Here is a 22,136-nt window from a genome sequence, read left to right as displayed (position 1 = left end):
GAGGCGCTCGGAGGATCTCACGATGTATGGGAAGAATAGAGGTGCATGAAAGATCTCGCGATGTACGGAAAGAACAGGGAACTAAAGATCTCGCGGTGTACAGAAAGGCGTATATAAAGCAATTGCGCAGTTAAACTGAGCAAATAGCAACCACCATATTGGCTTTTGTGCTTTTGTTCCTGCGAAGGTTTTAACCTCCTGCAAGGGTTAGCTGTGATTTGAGTGCCACATGTCTGTGGATTGGCAGGTAGAAAAAGACAGCTAATACCTTACCACAACTGCCCCAGCCTCCTCACTGGTGGGGTGGTGTGAGAGGCAGAAAAGGCATTGACTCTGTGTAAGCTCTGCTCAGCAGTTACTAAAACATCCCTGAATTATCAACACTGTTTTCAGCACAAATCCAGAACACAGCCCCATACTAGCGACTATGAAGAAAATTAACTCTATCTCAGCCAAAACCAGCACATGGATTAAAGGAACTTTTGATCTGCCAAAGTAAACAGGGCTACTGCCAAGATACAATATAACTGATGGTAGGAGATGCTTTTCCATAAAGTTTCCGTGTACAACTTTAATCCTACAGTGCCAGATCAGAGACAGGACTACTAACTTCCCAAAGTGTAAGGAAATCAGTTCAGCCATAGATTATAAAACTGCTACAGGAATAACTAGCTGCTATTTTGCACTCCTGTGCTCTGTATTGGATCACACTAGAAATCCACAAAGTTAGGCTTAAAGCAGCCTCAAAGACCTAAATAAAACACAGGAATGGTCTATGATTATTACAGTTTTATTGAATTTGCAGTAGTAAATTATTGTAAACTACAAGTAAACATGATTATGAAACATTATTTTACTGCCTATTCACTCCTGGACCAGTTAATAGTGTACATAAAGGAAAAACACTACAGTTTACTCAAGACAGTGTTTTATTCCTTGCTTAGGTACTCTTCAGAGAAAAGTGTGTATCTGAAGGAAGGATTTTGCATAGCCTAAGTAATAACCTATTCAATGATCAAACATGAAACCCAGGACCAATTCTAGCACATGGTCTACAACTCCTAAGATTTGTTTAGTTCTTCTTCTAAGCATATGAAACCTAACAATGATAGGATATGCTTATAGAAACCAGACAACACAAAAAAGTGTAGTTCATATCTGATATGAGAAGACAGAAGCTTCATTCTTTGTCCAAAAAATAAATAGATTATATGAGATGGTCTAATATACACAATGTAAATCAGAAGAAAGTCCATTAATTACAGTAGAGTTAAAGTGGTTTTGCACTTCCAGTTTGAGTCACATGTGGCTCAAGAATGTAGGAATTCTAAAGTAGAAAATGGGTATCATGAGCACTTACCCTTTACAATTGAGCCCTCTTGCACTATATGTAGATTTCACAGATTTGCTTTACCCCACTGACCTTTGTAAGGTCTCCAACAGACATTTGGAACTCAGAGAAAGTATCTCAAAGGAACAAGAACAGGATTCCTGGCATTACTTAAAGTGTGGCTGGCTTAGGGTGCTTTTCACAGAGGGATCAAGTTAGGTTCTTCCCTTTCCACAGGGGCAAACTCACTCTCTAAAACTGCCTAGGTTTATTTTGGATTTATGGGTGAGTTAGAAAGCAGGGGATTATGTAATGTACAAACCTGCTCAATCCATCAGTCCTCCAACATTTAAAGTGGGAGCATTATAAAATACTGTACACGGGACTAAACTGGGCCAGTCTGTATGTTATGCAAATGTACATAAACATATGTTGTTGACTTGTGGGTACACCATGACCCTCTAGTGAAACTCTTGCTCTGCTTGTCACAAGCCCTAAAAACAGCTAATAAGGACTCTACAAGGCTCAAATCAATTCTCTCTGCAGACTTTGGAAGCTGCTACATAACTCAAAGAGGTTGATGAGTTTGCCACATCATGAAAATATGCAAGGCTAAATGTTGTCATTCCCCTGTCAGAGTCATCCTTTTGGGTCTCTGGGAACGAGGCAGGATGCTCCCTCCAAGTCCCCACAGATCTGGAATTCTGCATTCTTCATTTTCGACTTGCAGGGGCTCAGAACATGAATTGCATTACAGGCAGCTCAAGACTGGCAAGGCACCTCCTTTCTCCTTGGTAATCAATCAGCATTCCTCCAGCCAACACCTCTCTAGCCAGCATAGCAAAAGCTCAAGGTAGATCAACTGAAGCTATCCAACCACAGTAAATGCATTTAAAAATAAATAATCAAAGGCTGGTTTGAAAAAAGAAACAGGAGAAGTGCTTTGTAAACGTAAATAACCAAACTTCAAGAGGGGGCGAAGATATGTGAAGTCAAGAGAAGTACCTACATATCTCTCTATATCTAAATCTATAAGGTATTTGTAGGGCACTAGCCTAGGCAGAATCTAAACATGATGTGTACTAATGATGATCCACCTTTGGCTACACTATACATAAGTGATTTATTAATCCCTCTTCCATTAACATCAGACTATGATCTCACTCTTGTGATAGCCAGTACTCTCCATTTGCTAGAGACAGGTGGACCTCAACCCATTTGGAGATTCATTGCAGATGAGATAATCTCAAAGGATAAGATTTTGCCCCCACTGAAATTAATACTAAAATTCCAATAAACATAATGGATTATTAGACTTTACAAAGCTGCTTGCCTTTTCTGTCTTCCATCCTCCAGACTTCTTAAGTTTGCAAAACAGTGCCAAGCTCTCCCAAAACCACTTTTCTTAAAGAATCTTTGCAATTATCAAATATATTGTAAGGAAAATACCGTTCTTGCTAAGGCACAACCTAGGTTCAAGTCCTACTATTAAAAGAAGAAAGATGTCAAAGGGAATGTTAGCTTTCTCTGTGAAACAATCAAGTCTCTCTCAAACTCAGAAGAGTGTTAGGTTAGATTACTTCAGAATAAAGGTACAGCATCCTCCGTGTTTGATTGTACCAGTCCTCCTTCTGGGTATTCTTACTCTGTGCTTAAAGAATAGACATGCAATACAAAATTTATAAATGAGTATAATATTAAGTAGGGCTCTTTGAAGTAGAATACCTTGAAGGTGCTAGGGAGGGAGAAAGGGATCTCCCTCATTTATGGAACACTCTTTGCACCATGTGTATTCACAGGCTTAAACCAGACAAAGGGATAACTGTGGAAATGCTGCACCCAGGCACACTTCGGGTGATGAAGAAAGACATCAAGTAAATTCAGTTAATTTGTTGAAGTGAGCAGAATGCAGTCTCTATCTGATCTGGTACGTGCTAAGGATGGTATCACAAATGTTGTGAGTTTTAACACACACAATACAAGTATGTCACACTGTGTTACAGCCAAATAAAACGAAATAGCCAAATTACTAAAATGGACAGTTAAGGCAACATTATAAGCTGACAAACTGCTTCTAACAAGGTCGAGATGCTTTTTCTTTCTGCATAATTTGAAATCTAACGTTTCCAGGCACTGCATGCCGTTTGGTTCTTTTCCCTCTAGCTTGAATATGCATGATGGAACCAAGCATTATGCTAATAATCTCCAAGGATCTAGCACTGCTGTTGCTTAGGAACAGAAGTTTCACAGAGGGGAAGGAGAATTGAATAGAAAGACCCTGGAGCTGGGGAAGTCCTTTTTGCCACTCCTCCTCCTCACTCCCACACATAAGTTTCTTGAAGGGCTGCCATTTTCTGTCAAGGAAGTACGATTCAGAATTTGCAGGACTGGGAAAAGGAAACTCTCTTGTGCTCCCTGCTCACGAGTTTGTTTACAGACTGAAAGACTAACTCATTACTTGAGGAGTAGACACAGGACAACTGCACAGTAACAGACCACGAAGGCTCATCCCACACTACCGAAAAAAACAAGCAACTTGTGACATCAGTACCTTGCCTTCTAAGTCTTCCTAGCTGCTAGCCGGTAAGATCTTATGCAGGGGGGCAGTCTCACAGAATTGTTAAGATAAACCAGTATTTTTGTTTATTCTTGGTGGGCCTTGGTTTTATAAGTGACCTTGCACTGCATGATAGCAGAGTGGCTCTGAAGTGATCTTGAAAAGTAAGAAAATTGAGGAATGAAACCTCTCTCTATCTATTTGCTCATGCTAAACTTGCCTGTTACCAAGAGACTGCATTTCAGATCGTCAGTGAATTAATCTCTCTTGCACAACAGGTCGTATCCAACAACAAAGAAATGGTAACGGGCTTGTAAGCAGGGAAACAGAAACCTACCCTAGCTGGAACTGCTTGGCTTCGTGCAAAATTATTTGCTCTATGGGTGCTGGTTTTAAGCTTTATATGAAGGTATGTCCACAGAGCTATTCCCTGGGTGAATTTGAACATGTCACCTCACTGCCTTCTTGCCCCCAAGAGAAGTGCAGGGCATGTGTAGCTCTGCTGGGCTTGACAAGCCTGCTCTGCAATATGCATACTTCCAGGAGGAAAGACAAAGGAAACTCTCCTCACAGACTAGTTCAAGATGGGATCAAGATGGTTCTGTGCAGCTTTGGGTACAGTGAAGTAGGAAGCAGCAAGCTGTGGGAGGAAAGTAACAGGCAGAACCACAGAGAAGGAGGTCCTGAAACACCCAGACAGTGTCACAGGCAGAAGGTTTGTTCTGTTCCTGCCAGCCCTATGCTGAGAAAGGAAGAAGAAAGGTTCATATAGAAAAGACTGCATCATCAGGGTCCAAATCTGTATTCTTCTAGGACTGGATCTCCTTCTTATATGTCCTAATGACTTATGCTACAATGGGTCATGACTGGACCCTGTGCAAGTGCTTAATTGCAGATGAGGAGTAAAATCCAACCCTTCCTTGCCTCAGAGAGACACAGACAGTCCTCATCCTGATGCTCGAGGTCTGTTCCCTCCCGGCAGCTCCAAGCAACACAAAGCACCACAGATACCATGATGCACTTGACACACATTTTCTATTCATCTCTGTATCAGGTCAGCCCAAAGCTCTGGGCCTGTGAAACGCTCCTAAAAGCTCTGGGGTTAGCCCTGGGCTTTCAAAAGCCTAAACCAGACCAAAGATTTCACTAAGTGTGGGTAAAAAGGGAAAGAGTTTTCTAGTCAAGGTTCTCTTTAGCAAGACTTTGTCACAGAGAAATGCAGCACCCCTGCCCATGGGCAAAGGTTTTCCAGCATCTCAGGGTGAGCCTGGCAATGATGAGGGTTTAGAGAAAATGAATAAAGAAAGTTCCCTCTTATCATAATTTCTTAGGTAATAGGGTTAACACATGTACCTCTCCCTCTGCTATCCCATCCACTGTGAGCATGAGATCGAACAGGCATAATTAACATTTACAGCAAGGAGGGCTCCCATGATTCCTGAATTTTTAACATCAATGGCTACAGAACTGGAGCCCTCTTATGCAGAGCTAAAGAAAATGAGACATGGCTAAGTAAACTCCATTATCTCCAGCTACAGCCCTGTGAAACACTGATAATTAGTTTACAAGCATGCAGAGACAAGAGGGCTATTCATCCCCTTCAAGCTGTCTGGTGCTGAGGTGTTTCTGCAGACCTCTAATGCTAATCCCTATCTTTGGGACTGCAAATCACCTTTTTGTAAATTTGAAACATGGCTCCAACTTTTAAGCCAAAGGAAATAGTAACTGTAAAGCATGATCACTTCCTAGGGACTCATGCTTTCCTGATCAGTGCATCTTAGAGGTCCACAGTAGCATTTTAAAAATTCTGACAAAACAAGGCAGTTAAATCCCTTTGAAGTCTGGGCATTATCCAGTGCATCATACAGAAAGATCTGTCTTCAGGAAAATGACACTGATCTGTTTGGACTTCTTAAAAATCTGAAAGGTCCAGGTTCAAACTTTGTAATAAGTTGTCAAGGGTTATTGACAGAGAAGTACCCAAATCCAAAAGGTTAAACTATACTCATACAAGCCTCCAGCGCTTAACCTTGTACACCAGGCTCCCTCTAGTGCTCCCAGGCACGCACAGCACGGGGGGACACCAGCACCACGAACCAGCATTAACTAGATGGTATTTTTAAGAAAGGAAACTGTTCTGGATCAGTGTTCCCTTTTGGATTTTAAATGAAAAGTAATAGAAAAATATACTAGGAACTGGACAAAACGTTTTATTTCCGAGAGTTTTAAAGATGTTTTTAAAAGTATTTTAAAATAAATTGTCATTTTGAATTTAGAAAAAAAATATATTTTTTTTTCCTTGAGGCTCCATCTCATTTTTTTTTAAGGCATACTTGGCTGAAAAGATTCACTGATCAAAATGTACTGAGTGTTTTGGTCGACTCACCCAACACAAAATTCAAACAAGGATAAATTTGGATCCAAAAGTAACCAGGTTCACATCAATTGCAGGAAGGAGAAAGTCTATTTCCATCCATCCAAAGTGTAAGGAATATTCCCTGCAGATCTTTCTCTAAAGCATGGCAGTCACCTTCTGTGCACCAGTAAGGGACTCAGGGTGTCCTGTGCCAGCAGTAGGGCTCTGGCATTTCCCAAGCAGCTGAAGTTTACCTTCACAGAATTGTCAAAAATTTGATTACATCAAATCCTTAAAATGAGTGAACTGTGATTAAGAAAAACCTGTTGTTTTGATCTCCAGAACTTTCTACTCACTCCTGAGCAAATTATTTAAGTTAACATCAGCAAAGGTGGAAAAAGTGCAGTCTACACTATAGAAAGAACAGCATTGATATTGCCCCTGGGGCACTGTGAGGTTAAATACAATAGAGTGAGAGGCCTTCAGATACAATGGTAATATGGCCCTGTAAGTACAGGTGAGAGACAGAAACAGGGGAGTAACAGACAAAGAAATACTCAACTGTGTTTATATATTTTTATGTAAAACAACAAAGATTTGATTTTGGAACATGTCCTCAGGGCAAGTCTGTTCCTACTGTGCTGCTTCCAGGATTTTCTGAAGCATCTGTCTCATTACAGAGCTCCTGAGAGGGTGGGTGGTAACTGGCCTTGCTTTTGCATTATTTTTGGCTATGGCATGTAATTGAAAGATAACTAAAATGCCTTAGTTGTAGACTGAGCTTCCCCTTCATGTATTTGCACATGATTAATGAGCAGCCAAAAAGCCTGAAGGGTTTGTAATGAAGCCTTTCTAATAGGGAAATGTATTGTAGACAAATCCATATTTTGTCCCAATCATTTATCAAAGCTGCGATTTGACTCTTCACAATTAAATGCCAGAGCACCCAGACCATCCTGAGATTAGCCAGCTGTAACCCATAATGCGCTTTGGCTGAGAGGGACATTGTCATCCATTTCCAGGAAATCAGCCTATTTCCTTTGTCACTAGCCATAATTAGCAGCTGTATTTGATGACCTTCAATTAGAGAGGTATTTCACCAAACCTGAGACTACAGCAGGCTACCACTCATACAGGCCTCAATTCAACAAAGGATTTAACACATGCTGAGCATCAGTATGAGTCAAAAGTCTGACCAGAACATCTACATGCATTATTTTGAGGGCAGGGCACCTTCACAGTGGGAGTTCATCTATCCCACAGCATGGATGGTAGGACAAGGTTAGAGTATCCAGAGTCTGTCCTTGAAAGCACAGGAGAGACTTAGCAAGTCCTGGTCATTGAGCAGTACTGACACAGACCCCCTCTTGCAGTCTGCCCTGCAGGTGATGCATGAACTGCAAGCCATCCTGACAAATCTGGGAGCCCACTATGTTCCTGAAGTCCTGGTTAAAAGAAGACTTAATCATTTGCTTTAAATATTTAATCTTTCAGTAACATCCGCAGCCCACATTCAGGTCCAGTAAACAGGGTTAACCAAGCTGACAACAGATGGCAGGCCTGTAAATAAGGTAACTTCTTGTCCTGGGAGAATAAGTGCAGTTTTGGATAGTTTCTTTCAGTGCAGTCCTTAAAGACTGGATTGAGACACACAACATGTTTTGCTCAGGTCCTCCAACAGCTCATGGATAACAACACATTTCATTCAGTTTCATTACATGCTGAGCTCAAATCAGTATCTAGGGATGAAAGACAGCAAATTTCTCCCACTTGTAATTTCACTCTGTAATGCAATATAGGTGTTACAATGCAATAAAACAATATTGTAAATTATTAGAATTTCATCTAATCAAAACACTTTCAGATAGAACTCTCAGAGTTGCAGCTTCAGGATTCAAAAGTCCTGACCTTAAAAAAAGACATCTGAAGAGTCCAGCAGTCACATTTATAACTATGTGATTGTTTTGTTTTTAATTAGGGACTAATAGCCACTGCTTTCAAAGGCTTTACTGGAGTTCCCATGCTTTATCCACAGATTCTGGTGTGTCTGTCCGTCTCTCAGTGGAGAGATGGTCAAGGGAAAAGCAAAAGATCAAAAAGGGAAGAAGATCACCATGAAAATTGCCAAAAATTCCATTCGGATATCTTCTGATGGTGGGCGCCGTCTTGATTTAAGCAAGATGGGTATCACCACCTTTCCCAAGTGCATTCTGAAACTGACTGACATAGATGAGCTTGATTTGAGCAGAAACATGATAAAAAAGATTCCAAGCAGCATCCAGAATTTTCAGAAACTGCGCTGGCTGGACCTGCATAGTAATCAGCTTGAGGAGCTGCCTCGGGCAATAGGTAATCTTCAGAACCTTTTCTACCTGAACATATGCAACAACAAGCTGACTACCAAAAATCTGCCAGAAGAAATAAACCTTCTCAAGAACCTGCGTATTCTCAACCTTGGCTTGAACTGTCTTGACAGTATTCCCACCAGTCTTGGGGCCCTGAAGGAACTTACAGAGATAGGTCTCTTTGATAACACCCTGACCACCATCCCAAACAGTGTGAAAAAGCTCCCCAAGCTCAAGAAACTGAATGCAGAAAGAAATCCTTTCCCAGATTCAACAAAGAGCGAGCATGCTGACTCCATTAAACGCATACAAACACTTTACTTAGTACAAGAGAAAGACCTGTGCTGTTCCTGCCTGAAGGTGTGTCAGGATAAGAGGGACAACCTGAACAAGTTAAAGAATGGGACACCTAGCTCCTCCAAAAAGCCAAGTTTCCCTTTACTCCTTACACCCAATTCCTTTGCAAAGGATAACCAAGAAGAATGGAGATTAAGAGAGAAAAATCCCTGAAATATAACAAGGCACTCCACAGGCCATGTCCCATGAGATTCAGACCAAGCTAATAAAAAGCTGTGACCTCCTTCCTTCTCCCTTTACCTGATGTTCTCTTCCTTTAAACACCTACCTACTCATTTTAGAAGCAGCACATCTGTGTGGTCTCTAATTCAAAATCCCAAACAACTAAAACAGATGTAAAACAGAAGAGGTATATTTGGGGAAAGAATTACTATTTCCATCTGGGCCTGTTCGTACAACTTGTTCTCCATGTTTGGGTTTGGTTTGGTCCTTTGTATGTGCATGTGTCCAGTGAAGGAATCTTCAAAACCAGAGGTTTTTCTAGTAACTCCACTCCCACCACTGAGCCCCAAACATTAGTTCTGTTCATTTTAATAGGGTGAAACACAGTTAAACTAGTCTCAGTAAATACCATTTGGAAGAAAAGGAACAGATCTGGGAACCTTCTGCTGCTGGTGGCTGCCACTAACCCCTCAGAGAACCTCAGATAGCCACTGTCAGTGTAGGAATCATGAGCCCATTCCAATTCAGCAGAGGCAGCAGACACAAATGTTATGGCTCAGGAGTAACTGCAAACACAATGCTTAGAGCTAAACAACTAGTGATCCTATTTGCCACCAAGAGGCCAGACTCTGCTTAAGCGAGTTCTCTGGAATTTTGGGTGCTATACCTGGGTGATCTCTTAACTTGCACAACACAATCAGCACCACTACCTACACTCGTGTTTTGTATGACTCTGAGTCTCCCTCCAAGGAAGGTACAGAAGGGAGAAGAGGTAGGGAAAAGGTTGCTCTTAAGGGTCCTGGGCTTATCACTTAAGCAGTGACGAAGAGAGAAAGAGTCACTCTGTTCCACGATCCAAGAGTCAGACAGTGAACTGATGAAATCAGGTCTGATGTCCCCACAGTACTTTTAGCTTTCTCCACATGTGTGCAAGCATGTGTACACCTGAGCACACACATTCACTTGTCCAAATCACATCCCTAGAGCAGAGATTGCTGACAGCCTGCAAACAGCAATATACAGGTACAAACAATGAGCAGATTATAAAAGGCAGTTAAGCATGACACAAGAAAAGGTGCTGGCTGTGGCCATATGGTGATAGCAAACATTTAAGTATATTTAAACGAAGAATAAAGTTCCAGGGAAAAAGTACTCAGAAACAGCCCATTATAATTATAATTTTTAAATGGCTACAGTAGAGCTAACTACAGTAAGAGTAGTTAGAACTCCTGTGTATTATTCCTATGGACTAGGTGGAAAAACTGATATGGGGTTTTCTCAGAAATGCTACTACCTCAACAACATATTACATCAAACTTGCAATTTCTTCTTTCCATGCTTCAGCTGTGCAATTATTAATAGTGTGTCTGGGCAAAGAGCTTAGTCTGGCCTGCCTCCCTCTCTCAGGTAGGGCAGGAAAAGATGGGATGTTATAGAAGATGACCACCGTCCCCTAGATGAGGAAGAAGCCCCTTGTGCTGCTCTTCAATTTTTTTAACTCAGAAGTGGCTCCAGAATTCAAACAAGGGAAAAGTAAAATCATCAGGTCCTCAGTCCTTCAGTTCCGAGACTGGAGCTTGGTAAAGGGAAGCATGCCCACTGGGACATTTTCTCTAACTTCCCAGTTAAGCACAGCTTTTCTGGGATCATGACTTAGGCGGTAGCACTATCTTATGTTTATTTTATTTCAGCTTATGCTCTAACATGGTCCAGCCAAAGCTGTGCCAAAGGCCCCTCACATTCTCAGAGACCTCTCTCAGCCAATGCAGTAAAACTGAAGGTAGAGTGTTACAGGATTCAGGATAGGCTACTTCAGACCTGCTTCAATCTCTGATACAAAACATGAGTTAAGTGTTTCTCAAAATAATCACAAGCCCAGTTAAAGCCCAAAGTTCCTGCAGCCACAGTGCATCTTATCTCAAGACATTCCCACCTGTTGAGGCCCCCAGCCAGCACAAGGAAAGGAAACCTTAGGGTAAGTTATTGGTTGCTCCACACATCATGCTTCATAGAGCCAACCATCACCTCTGACATAAGGTTAGGCTCTAGCGAGAGCTGACTCCATACTGCACTGATACTTTTTGCAAGCTGATGGCTGGTACTCAGGGGTGAAAATGTTCACTTACAAGATAGGTAATAATCTACAACAGGTAGAGTGAAAATTAAAAAGAAGAATACAGCTGACACAGGCCACAACTCATAGGGGCAATCTGCCCCTCAGTTCTCAACAGTATTCCAGTCTCCAGGCAATCATTTCAGAGGACACCGATTAGGCACTTAGGGCTGTGTTCCTCAGGTATCCAAATTGAGAAGTTACGGGTATGCAAGTAACTCAAGGTCAGCATGGAACATGCTCTCAGTCACCTCTCACTAGGAGAAAACTTTTTTTCCTGCAGTTCTAAATCTGAGAGACAAGAAGTTGGAAACTTCATGGCAGTTACTATAATACGCCAAAACATCCGCGTGTACATCTTTTGCTGTCTGCCCTAACCATGCAATAAAGAGGACATTACGCAGAAGCATTATGGATGAGCTCTAACCTCACCTCACTGACTGTCTCCTTCCCACACTAACCATCTGTGTAGAGTTTGCCGATAAAGTCGTATTAAGGAGGTAATAATTATTAATCAACTATGCACAGTCAGCTACTTAACATGTTCTTCATGTCTCCATACTGTGGATGCTGTACACTAGAGTGCTTTTTGGAGTTCTGAGGACACCTCTGAATCTTTAAAATAGGGGACAAATTAAAAAAAAAATAATTTAGAAACTTATATAAGGTGAACTTATTCACACAGTTGCACTTATCTACAGTTATCCAGTGTTTCCTATGTTTTACCTTATATTCAAGGACTCTTCTGTTATCCCCTTTGGCTTCAAAGCAGGTTGGAAAAAGCAAAATCTATAGGAGATATGAAAGGTCAAATTATAATTATTTAAATGGTTATCTGTATGTATTACATATTTATAGAATCTATATCATGTCCTGACAGCAACTTTCTTCCTGAAGGATGCCACATCATTTCACTGAGACTCTGACCTAGGACAAAGCTGTAAGACAACACAGCAGAAGTGTATTTTAAATATTAAGGAGTTGCTTGTGGGTTTCCTTCCCAAACAGGTCCTTGAAATTATATATAGGGCTATGAACTTATGATCAGGTGGTTTAAGGTTCCATTAATTAAAGCCAGAGAATGAGAAGCCACTTAGTCGTTTATCTAGCAAAAATGGCAGAAAGGAATACCAACCCAGATCTCAGCCATTCCTATTTACTTACCCTGGGGGCCTATGATGTCAGACATACTAAACCACTGAAATACCTAGGTTTGGTAATCTTCACCTGAGTGGCAATCAGGCAGCTGAGGATCAAAACCTTATCTTGAACTGCCTCTGAAAGATTTCCCCAAGAGATGTTTGTCAGAGCTGAGACACAGCAAAGGTAAGGGCTAAACAAAGCAGCTGGTTCTGGTGCAGAACCTGGTGATTCTAACTAGTAACACTATGCAGCAAGTTTAGAGAGGAAGAGTAGATAAATTCGCATCAACTTTTTAAGCAATACTCCATTAGAAACTGTTCAGAGATTTCAGGAGCAAAAGGAACTACTATGATTGTTTAGAAATTAATAGTACCAATCCTCATATCAGGCTGCAGAATTTACCACAGGAAGTACTATGTAGTGAGGTATTTTTCCTTCATAAAGGACAGTGAAAGTAAACCTGATGCAAGGTCTAGAACTGCAGCAGGAAAAGAAAAAAGAAAGAAAAAAAAATTCATCATTACATAGTGTTACATTAAAGTTTCATCAAACAGGACAAACACATAAGAAGAAATCTTTTCAAAACAAAAATGCCATTGTTAAAAAGTTAACTCCACACCAAAGATAAAAGTCAGAGAGACAAAAACATTTTATTTGTAAAGAATCTAATGACACTTCATGTGTTGGAATAGAGCAATAAGAAACCTTCTTTCACCCAGTACTGTGAGGTGAGATGGAGGTGGTGCTCAGTGTGAAGAAGCAGCACAGTTACAACTGCAATTTCCTGGGATACAGAGACATACAACACTGAGTGCTAGAAGAGTCCTACACATGCATTAGCTCCCTTGATAAATCAATGGTTATATAATGCTCTAAAGAATTCACAGGTCAGCAAAAGGAAAATTTCGTAGCTTTGCTTAAGTGTAACCGGTTAAAGACCAAGGAGCTGCAATTTAAAAAAAAAAAAAAAAAAGCCACTGGAGCAGCAGAAGACAAACAACTGAAGCCAGAATAATTAGGAACATAGACGAGGAGTGTCACCTGGGTGTTCACATGTTATTATGAAGTAGTGATTACCTCTTAAATATCTTATTTCGGTCACTGTCATGGAAGACAAGAAATCTGGAGTAACCATTTTTGAAGAATACTTCCAAGGCGATCTCCTGGAAAGATAAATCATTTACAGTGTGAAGAGCTACAGAGCAAAGCCTAGTGCTGCAGAGTCCACCATGGCCTGTCCAGTTCTTCAAGGCTTTCCAAAAAAAAAAGGCCTTGACTTTGTATCAAGAGTGAAGAAGTGTAGCAAAATATGCCTAATATTCCCAATTTCTCCAACTATAGGAATGGTCCTACTGGGTCGACGAGGAGTTCAAATGCTTCTCTGAAGCAAAACCAAACTCCAAATATTGGCTTCATCACCTGCCTCCTCCTGCTGCCTGTGAAGCATTTTTATCCTGAAATCTCAGTGTGATTAACAAGGCACTAGTAGCATTAACTTCTAATTAGGTGAGAAAGGTAACATGGAGAGGGGATACTAAATAAGAGTTTCTTTTAGAAAGCAACCATACTGCTTTCTAAATGAATACTGATCTCAACAGAAACATCAAAATAATTTTTCCTGGACAGAAGCAGCAGAGGAGGAAGCGAAGTTTATGACTTTTCTAACTGAATTTTTAAACAATCAAAATTGGGAAGTTCATCCCCTTTCTTCCACAAAGTCTCCATATATTGTTATGTTGGTCATTTGCATATAATCCTACTATTTTTTCAGTGAGTGTTTTTTTTTTCCTCAAAGTCAGTCAAGTAAACCTATAAATAACACATAGTGTTGGGGAACTCAGACATGAGTTTCTGTCCAAATGTGGCAGGTGTAATACAAACTGAGAAAAACACCACAATGGCAACTGCCCTTTACATGACTCACAAATGAAGTATAAAGCAGAAAGGGAATATGAGAGCAGCTATGACAATAAACAGCTTGCAACATTTGCTCTGAAGCTCAGCTTTCCAAACCAAACCTACTCAAGTGTTGCCATTGCAAAACTGGGCTGTGTGGTTTCACAGTGCTTTGCTCTGAGCTGGGCTATGTGCATGAACAGGAGATCAGCTTTCTGAGGCCCAGTAGCTGCCTAAACAGCCGATCCACCTGTCCCACAGGATAAACACAAGGAATCAGTTTTCTTCTTCTTCTGCAACAGTTTTTCAAAGCAGTTTGTGGTATGGAGTCCCAGTGCAAGAATTTGAGAGCCTGATATAGATACCTGAGTTTTCAGTTCATTAACTCAAACAAAGCAAAAATAAACAAAAAAAAACATAAAAACCCCACAACCAAAAAAACCACAGAAAGCCCTCAAACCAACAAGCTCCATCCTTTTCCCCAGGCCCATTCAAAGACTGTTTTTACTCATCTCTATTTTTCACTTCGAGTCACACAAAAAATTTCCATTTCACATGTTTAAAAAAATCCAAGCATACAGACATGTGAATATATGAGAAGGTGACAAGATTCCACTGGCAACTTTGATGTTATTCACAAAGCAGAAGAGGTGACAGTTCTGTTGCTCAGGTTACTCACCAGTGATGTAAGAAAATAAGCTTCATACAGTTACTCAGAGTAAGACTTAACATTCCTATACATGCTTGGAGAGTGACCTAACCACTGGTATATGCTATATCCTGAAGCAAGTCTCACCTACTAAAACTGTCCATTTTGCATAAATAATTAAAGATAAAATAAACCAGGACTGAGCCATGGATGAGTGCCATACTACATAAGACAATTATTAGCCCGATTTTCTTCAACTTTTGAATTTTCCAAATGACTTCTTAATTCTCTGTTGAATCTCAAACTTCTAAAAATGGATTCAATATAACACATAACTAGTTACGACTGCTTCAGAATTCCATATTTTTGTCAAATAAAATTTGTAAATTACTCTCTGGACTGTACCAAACCCCTCTAGAACAAGTACAGGCTCTGGTGCTGCAAGGAGCTCTAGCTACAACTCTTCTCTGATCCTTATCACAGGGTCATCTAAACCAGACAAAACTAAAAGGCTACCAGGCCACTGATGATGAGTAGCTTCTGGGTAGTGCGACTGAAGGAACAGAGGATTCAAATCTCTGCTCCGACTTAGGATTCATTTACTGACTCACATGCACAACTTGAAAGTTATTCCAAGAGGCTCAGGGTAAGCATATTACACATACCCATAATGCACTGATGTCCAAAACTACTGAAGTCTGTGGGAGCTGAATATTACTGAGTGTCAGACACTTACTGGAAGCTTCCATCAAAACACAGGAAATTGACTTCAAGTCTTATTTTCAAATACACTGAGATAAACTGTGAAGAACATTGTTAACCTAACAACTAATAAGCCAAACACTCCAGTGAGAGTGCTTAAACACACTGGTGAATATGGGGAGGAGTTTGTGTAACCAAAGGCTGATGAAGCAATTAGGGGAGCAAAAGCATTTTGGGACTCAAGCAAAGCAACCTCAGCAGTCTGAGTAAAAATTGTTCAAGTAGTTTCCAGTCACATGTCATTATAGCTCTTGAAGCTTTCCCTCAAATGACCAAGCATGTTAGTTCCTACCTGCAGAAGAAAGCGCATCAGATGAATCTCTTTTATATCATGATATGAATAACGGGAACACTTCTGGTCTCCCACAGCATGATCTTTATGACATAAGTTGAAAATGAATGGATCACTGATGCTAGAAAAGAAAAATATAAAGAAAGAAAAATAAACTTGAATCCAAAAGACAGGGAGAGACCCCACAAACATCCAAGGCCTCCCTAAAGAAGAATAAAAATACTAAGAGACAGCAAGTTTAACTGGGTCATACATGAATTGAAAACAAAGCTAAATACTGAAGGCAGATTTTATACCAGTTCCCAAAATAAATTAAGAAGCTTGTGGAGGCTAAGGGTAGGTTTGGAATTATTTCAATGCATACAAATAGGCAGATAACAATATTTTGCACACACTGAATTCTGAGAAGCAACAGAAGGAGCTAGATGAGACGACCTAAAAGCCTGGGTCAAGGGCAAGCATTATAAGGACAGACGGCTGCTATACTCAGCAATTCATTTGAACTAATAATTAATTAATTCATTATTACTTTAGTTATGTACATGTTCTGCAATTGCTATCTGCAGCCTTGCCCATAGCAAATCCCTTAGAAAAACAACCTAAGCTTTTATCGGACCGAGTCCAATCAGTCCTTAAGTCACCTGATCAGATTGACTGATATTTGACTTAGTAAGAATCGGATGCAGAGCAGACAGGGAGTAAAAACAGAGTTACACACTGTTCCATTGGGCTTTGCACATGAGTACACAGTATGCGCAAAGAGCTAAGTCTAACAGACTCATTTTCAGTATTGATCAGTTTCAATAAATCATGAGTCAGAGATGATAGCAGTGTGCCAAATATTAATTACGATTCTGTCTTGGAGAAACAAACAAAAATCTTATGAGACAATGAAGCTAAAGGCTCTTCTAATGACTGTTCCATATGAATAAAAGATGGGAGCCAATCAGAAAGAAACATTAAGAACAATTTAAAAGAATTGAAAAGCAGCAATGTTTGTGTTAGACTGCCCACCACCTCCATCTCTTAGAGCTGGGAGTTCTTGTTGTACCTCCAAAGCCTGTGAACAAGCACCTATGTTAGTTACGCTAAACAATTCTGTGAACAGATGGAAAGGATGGCAAACTTCTTGCTGTGCTAATATCCCTCCTGAAATCTGCTCAAAGTCTGTGTGAATTCTAGGTATCCATATGCCAATACTGAAATTATCCAAGAAGATCTCTGGAAGGAAAGAATGACTCACCTGGACAAGCAGTGACGGGTACAGTAGACTTCTTCTAGAGGGGATAACACAAAGCACTCGCAGATGTAAAAGTGCTCTTTGCCAAAGAGCAGCACTCCTTCCAATGCTCTATGCCCCTGCACAACTGCCACAGAGCACTTGAATGTGACCTAGTATGGAAGCAAGAATAATGAAGCCAGGAGTGGGCAACACAGGTGACAGCGACAGCACGGAGCAAGACCCAGTGATGCAGAAGGACGTATGATTGTACCAAAACAGCTGCCATCTTGATTGGCAATTCTGTAGAGATGAAGCCACAAAATTACCTTATGACTGACAGTGCATGCCTCTGTGGTACTAGTAGCAGGAGGGTCTGATGCCCTTTTCTCCCAGTAAATCTGTTCCTTCCTCATCTATCTGTGTCTGTATATAGCAACATCAGAACATAAAGAGCTTGCAAATATTACAGGAGTTAGCACTACAAAACTTTTTTAGACAGTAATACTTACTACACAGGCAGGGAGTTGAAGCACTGAGGAAAGAAGTGACTTAGCATCATACAGAAAAAGTGGCATATAATAAATATCTGTATACAGAGACAAGTACTTTTATTTAGATCCCAGTGAAACCTATATTTGAGAAAATCCTGCAAATCGATCCCAGGGAGCAATGAGCAAGGAAAGGATCTAATACTCTAGGTATCTATCTCACCATGGCCAGCTGAATCAGCATACAGGGGATTGAAATCTCAGTAACACAAAACCCCTTGCATTGGCACTTTTCCTTCCTATGTTATACAGAAGGCCAATCAAAATATATGAATCTGTGATTCTAGTTGTCTTAAAGATTTAGTTAAACATTCTTGAATAGTTTAAAAAAAAAATCCCTTTGCATCCTAAGACTCACTTTCTTTTTCCTTCTCCTGAGCAAATTAACTTGGCCCTTTAAATAGAGGAATCTCTAATCCACACATTGGGAATTTTTCAGGAAAATAGTTCTTCAGTCATATATACCAGTTCATAGAAAGTTTTCTTGAGAATTGACTAGTTTTGATAAAGAAAAAAAAAATCTTTTTTCTGGAGCACTTTCTAATGGCTGAGAGATGGTGTAGAAAGGAAACAGACCAATACAGAGACCAGAAAAGACCAACGATCCAGAAAGTTGTATGGGCTGTGGGAAACTTAAGAGGTCTGATTTTAAATCAAAGCAGTAATTCATTGCAAAAAATCTGCCTAACATTTAGAGGCATGAAGTTCCATATTGTTCTTGTCAGTTGATTTAATCTTCTACATATACTCAGTTCCAAAAGAGCAGTCCACTGGTTAGCACAATCAACTGAGAGGATCAAGGTCAACTCACTGCTGTGCCCAGTTTGGACCAGAAGTTTGAACCAGTATCTCCTACATTCCTAGGGAAGGGGCAGGAACTAATCATCAGCCTATTAGCCCAGAGTTAGATGAAGCACCCTCTATTTGCAAAAATCCCTTCAAACATTTACACTGCAACAAAACATTAATGGTCCCAAAATCTTAAAACACTAATACTACCTTATACACTAAGAAAACTGCTCACTGCAGAGCTCCCCCTGTAAATCGATATAATCCTGAACTACATACAATCCAGAAATCAGTGTAAAATTTTGCAAGCTGAGTCCATCTGAAACTTCAAGGACCAGAGTGCTGCATACAGAGGGATTAAATCTGAGAGGTATTTACAGAACAGAAATTCGATGGTTCGGAAATATAGGGCAATGTTCTTCAGAAAACTGATTGACATGTATGAGAAGTATTGAAAAGCCTGGGTTTTTCTTAACATTTCAGTGACCTTACCACTACCAAACTTCATAAGAACAAATGTCCTATATTATTTTTGCTGCATGCAAAAATGACCCAGAAATAGCACTGGTTCTACTACAGCATATAAAGTCTACATGATGATATGTAGAGCAGGTATGGTTCTCCTTTACTTTCTGCTGTTGTTCCTATCTCACTATTTCTGGAACCAAATTTACAACCTTCCTTGTCTCCATTCCAAAATACACAAAGTCTAACTCAGGTCAGCTGAAACAGAGCTGCACTGCTACACAAGATTCAGTACAACATAAATAATAAATGAATAAATAATTGCAATAAAATCTTGTTACTACTTTTTTTTTTACTGAAAAGCAATTTTTTTACCAGCAAAATGGGGGGGTTTCATTTTGAAATCACTTAGTGGGCACAGAAGGTTACTTTCAATCTGGGTTTAAAAAAAACCCAACAACCCTGGAAAATTTCTGTGGGTAGTTTCTGATGAAAATCCCTTCAACTCTTTCTCTTTCCCCTCTAAATTATTTCTAAGAGGAAGACAGCATTTTTCTATCATCTCTCCTGCGGATCCCAGAGGAATGCCTGTCTCTGCAGGGATATGCCAACCACAGAACTCTCTGAACTGGAGTGCCTGCGTATGTGTGTGCCATTATGTGGTTAGAGGCATGTATGCTTGCACTGAGAATACTGAGGAATTCTGCTCACATTAGTGAACCACAGGGTTTCCTGAAGTAATTAAATAGCAGAAAGATTTCTTCTTCCCAAAAGGAAGGTAACTGAATATTGAAACATTAGGTAGTTGTGTAAAATAGCTAAATGGACACCAAGTTGAAATCCAGACTTCTAAGAAATCCACCTCAGCAAACCCAGCCCATATGCCAGAGATCATGTGTGTAGTGCTGGGAGGCACGTGGCTTGTGAAGGGGGCCTGCTCATGATCACTAATATGGTTTGGCACAACTCACTTTGTTACTCCACTTAAGGAAGGACCAGAGCATATTAGCAGGCCTTGAGAGGGAAGAGAGCATGCACCTCTCTCAAACCTTACACTCTAAGCCCCAGTACACCCCGTCTTCTGTACAACCCAACAAATAACAGTCACCAGTGCCAAATTCATATAATCAATTTTATGTTATCACCCTCAACAGAACTAAATATATCTGCACCATCAGAAGTACTAGAGAGAGCCCTTGGGCTGAATCAGTTGTTCTCATTTGGAGAATGAAGCTCATTTTATTTCAGGTGAGTAATAAAGATCTGACGAAGAGGTGTACTAGAGAACCCCCACCAGGACGACAGTCTTGTGCCTATGGTCTTGCACTGAAACACCAAGCAGCCTGAAATTATCATAAACTTTCCTTTTCTGTCAAAACAGAACAGAATCCAGTTCACTAGCCACTAAAATCATTAATCAATGAAGCAAACATGACATAAAATAATTACCTTCTAAGGTATTGCCCAAAGCCCTGAATCTCTCAATTGCTCTGTTCATTCAGATGTGTGAGGGAATTAAAGCTAAAGGTGTGGTGTTTATTTTTTCTTGTTTTTCAGAAAAGCTATTTGTAAATGTTCCAGTTGCATTTAAGCAAGTAGCCATAAAAGCATATCTGCTCTGGAGCTCAAGAGCCAGACTTCCAAAGCAATTACATGACTGAAGATGCAAACAGTCTTCACATAGTTTTCAAAAACACTGGAGGAGGTTAGCCATCTATTCCTGCAGACTCTAGTGTGTTAGCATGGCCTCTCAGGGAAAAATACAATGCAAGGAAATTGATGTCACAAAACCATGTCATGGGAACATGGGAAACTTACCCACACCACACAATCTCCTAAGCACAGCATTTTTATAGAAGAACAGCAAAAGAATGGCTACTCCAAGTCAGTTCAGAGGTCCATCTAAACTATCCTACATATTAGTAACAGAAGCTTATGGAAAGAGTATAAGAAACATGCTAGGTATGGAGTGATTCTTGATCTTGATCTTCATATACCTTCTCAGCAACCAGTGGCTTAGTGACTTCCTGAAGACCCTTTCTCCTCCTCACTGTCACATGATGTCTCTAATCACTTGCTCAGTAAAAGCTACAAAAACTCTGCATGATACACATAAAAGCAACACATTCAGGTATCTGAATCACTGTATCAGGAATCAAAGATGAAACCTGTAGCTATATAGTCTTACTGCCCTCTTTGATGTGTATTGAAGCATCCCAGGCTGCATCAACTACAAAGGACCTGTTAGTTAAGTAGGGTCAATGTTATTTAGGGCCACAGAGTTTAAAATGACTAGGAGTACATGACATCAAATACATGGCTTTCACAATTTTTGCTAGGGAAACAGATACATGTTATCATGGTGAGCAAGAGCAATACATGTCCACCTCTCTGCCACTCACAAGACCTTTCCTGCAATGATTGTTAGTTTACTTGTTGTTGAAGTCTCATCTTACTTTGAAAGCATCACACATGTGCCTCATTAATCACAATTTAAGAATATGTGACAGGTTGCCTCACTCTCTCCAGCTGCTCAATGACCAAAGGAAACTAAATCTGCTTGACCTAGTCTTTAGTGGTAGGGGCTCTAGGCTCAAGTTTGGTCACATCTGAACTGTTATAAACATTAGATCAAATTTCTTCTGCTCAGACTTGAGTGAAGCCATTGCAATCACTAGAATGAAAGCCTTGTGGTCACAACTTTTCTTTAGAAGACCCAGGACACATTCCTTTTTTGCAGGCAGCTTCCACTAACCCTCCCTCCCTTACTCAAATGGAGCAAAAACCCCATGTGGAAGGTGAAGGCGCTTCTTCTGTGTGCGCTTTTCAGGTTTTAACTTCTCAAATGCTGCAAGGAAAGAATATCAGGTATTTGCGAGAAAGAAGGGGTGGCAGGAGAAGGTTCTTGGCTTGTATATGATTGTGGGCACTGGGACTGCTCTCTGTCCTTGCTTTCTGTGATGAAACGGTTGGACTAGATGATCTTCAAGGTCCTGTCCAACCTAGTTGATTCTGTGATTCTGGGAAAGTTTCCATCTGTTCTGACCCATCACCAGTCTGAGAGGCTGATGATAGTATCTGGAAGACACTTCTAATAGGATTGTGCTCATACCTCTTGCACACCCAGACATCTCTGTCTCACTCCAGACT

General features: G+C 40.4%; 2 protein-coding genes across 2 annotated transcripts in view; one reads left to right on the top strand and one right to left on the bottom strand.

Annotated features, from left to right (window-relative positions):
• LRRC18 (leucine rich repeat containing 18) overlaps positions 1-9,200 on the top strand; it is a 39,464-nt gene extending 30,264 nt beyond the window's left edge. Inside the window, exon 3 of the mRNA XM_026851431.1 lies at positions 8,279-9,200. Coding sequence (XP_026707232.1) covers positions 8,313-9,098 — 786 coding nt within the window. The 5' untranslated portion in view covers positions 8,279-8,312 and the 3' untranslated portion in view covers positions 9,099-9,200. The remainder of the gene's footprint in view (positions 1-8,278) is intronic.
• WDFY4 (WDFY family member 4) overlaps positions 1-22,136 on the bottom strand; it is a 147,571-nt gene that overhangs the window by 37,015 nt on the left and 88,420 nt on the right. The window contains exons 45-48 of the mRNA XM_026851430.1: positions 17,206-17,354; positions 15,963-16,083; positions 13,441-13,526; positions 11,947-12,009 (exon numbers count right to left, since the gene is read on the bottom strand). Coding sequence (XP_026707231.1) covers positions 11,947-12,009; positions 13,441-13,526; positions 15,963-16,083; positions 17,206-17,354 — 419 coding nt within the window. The remainder of the gene's footprint in view (positions 1-11,946; positions 12,010-13,440; positions 13,527-15,962; positions 16,084-17,205; positions 17,355-22,136) is intronic.

The sequence above is a fragment of the Athene cunicularia genome, assembly GCF_003259725.1.
Source record: "Athene cunicularia isolate RWA chromosome 6 unlocalized genomic scaffold, athCun1 chr6_part1, whole genome shotgun sequence".
Lineage (NCBI taxonomy): Eukaryota > Metazoa > Chordata > Aves > Strigiformes > Strigidae > Athene > Athene cunicularia.
This window is presented reverse-complemented; position numbering and strand designations above follow the sequence as displayed.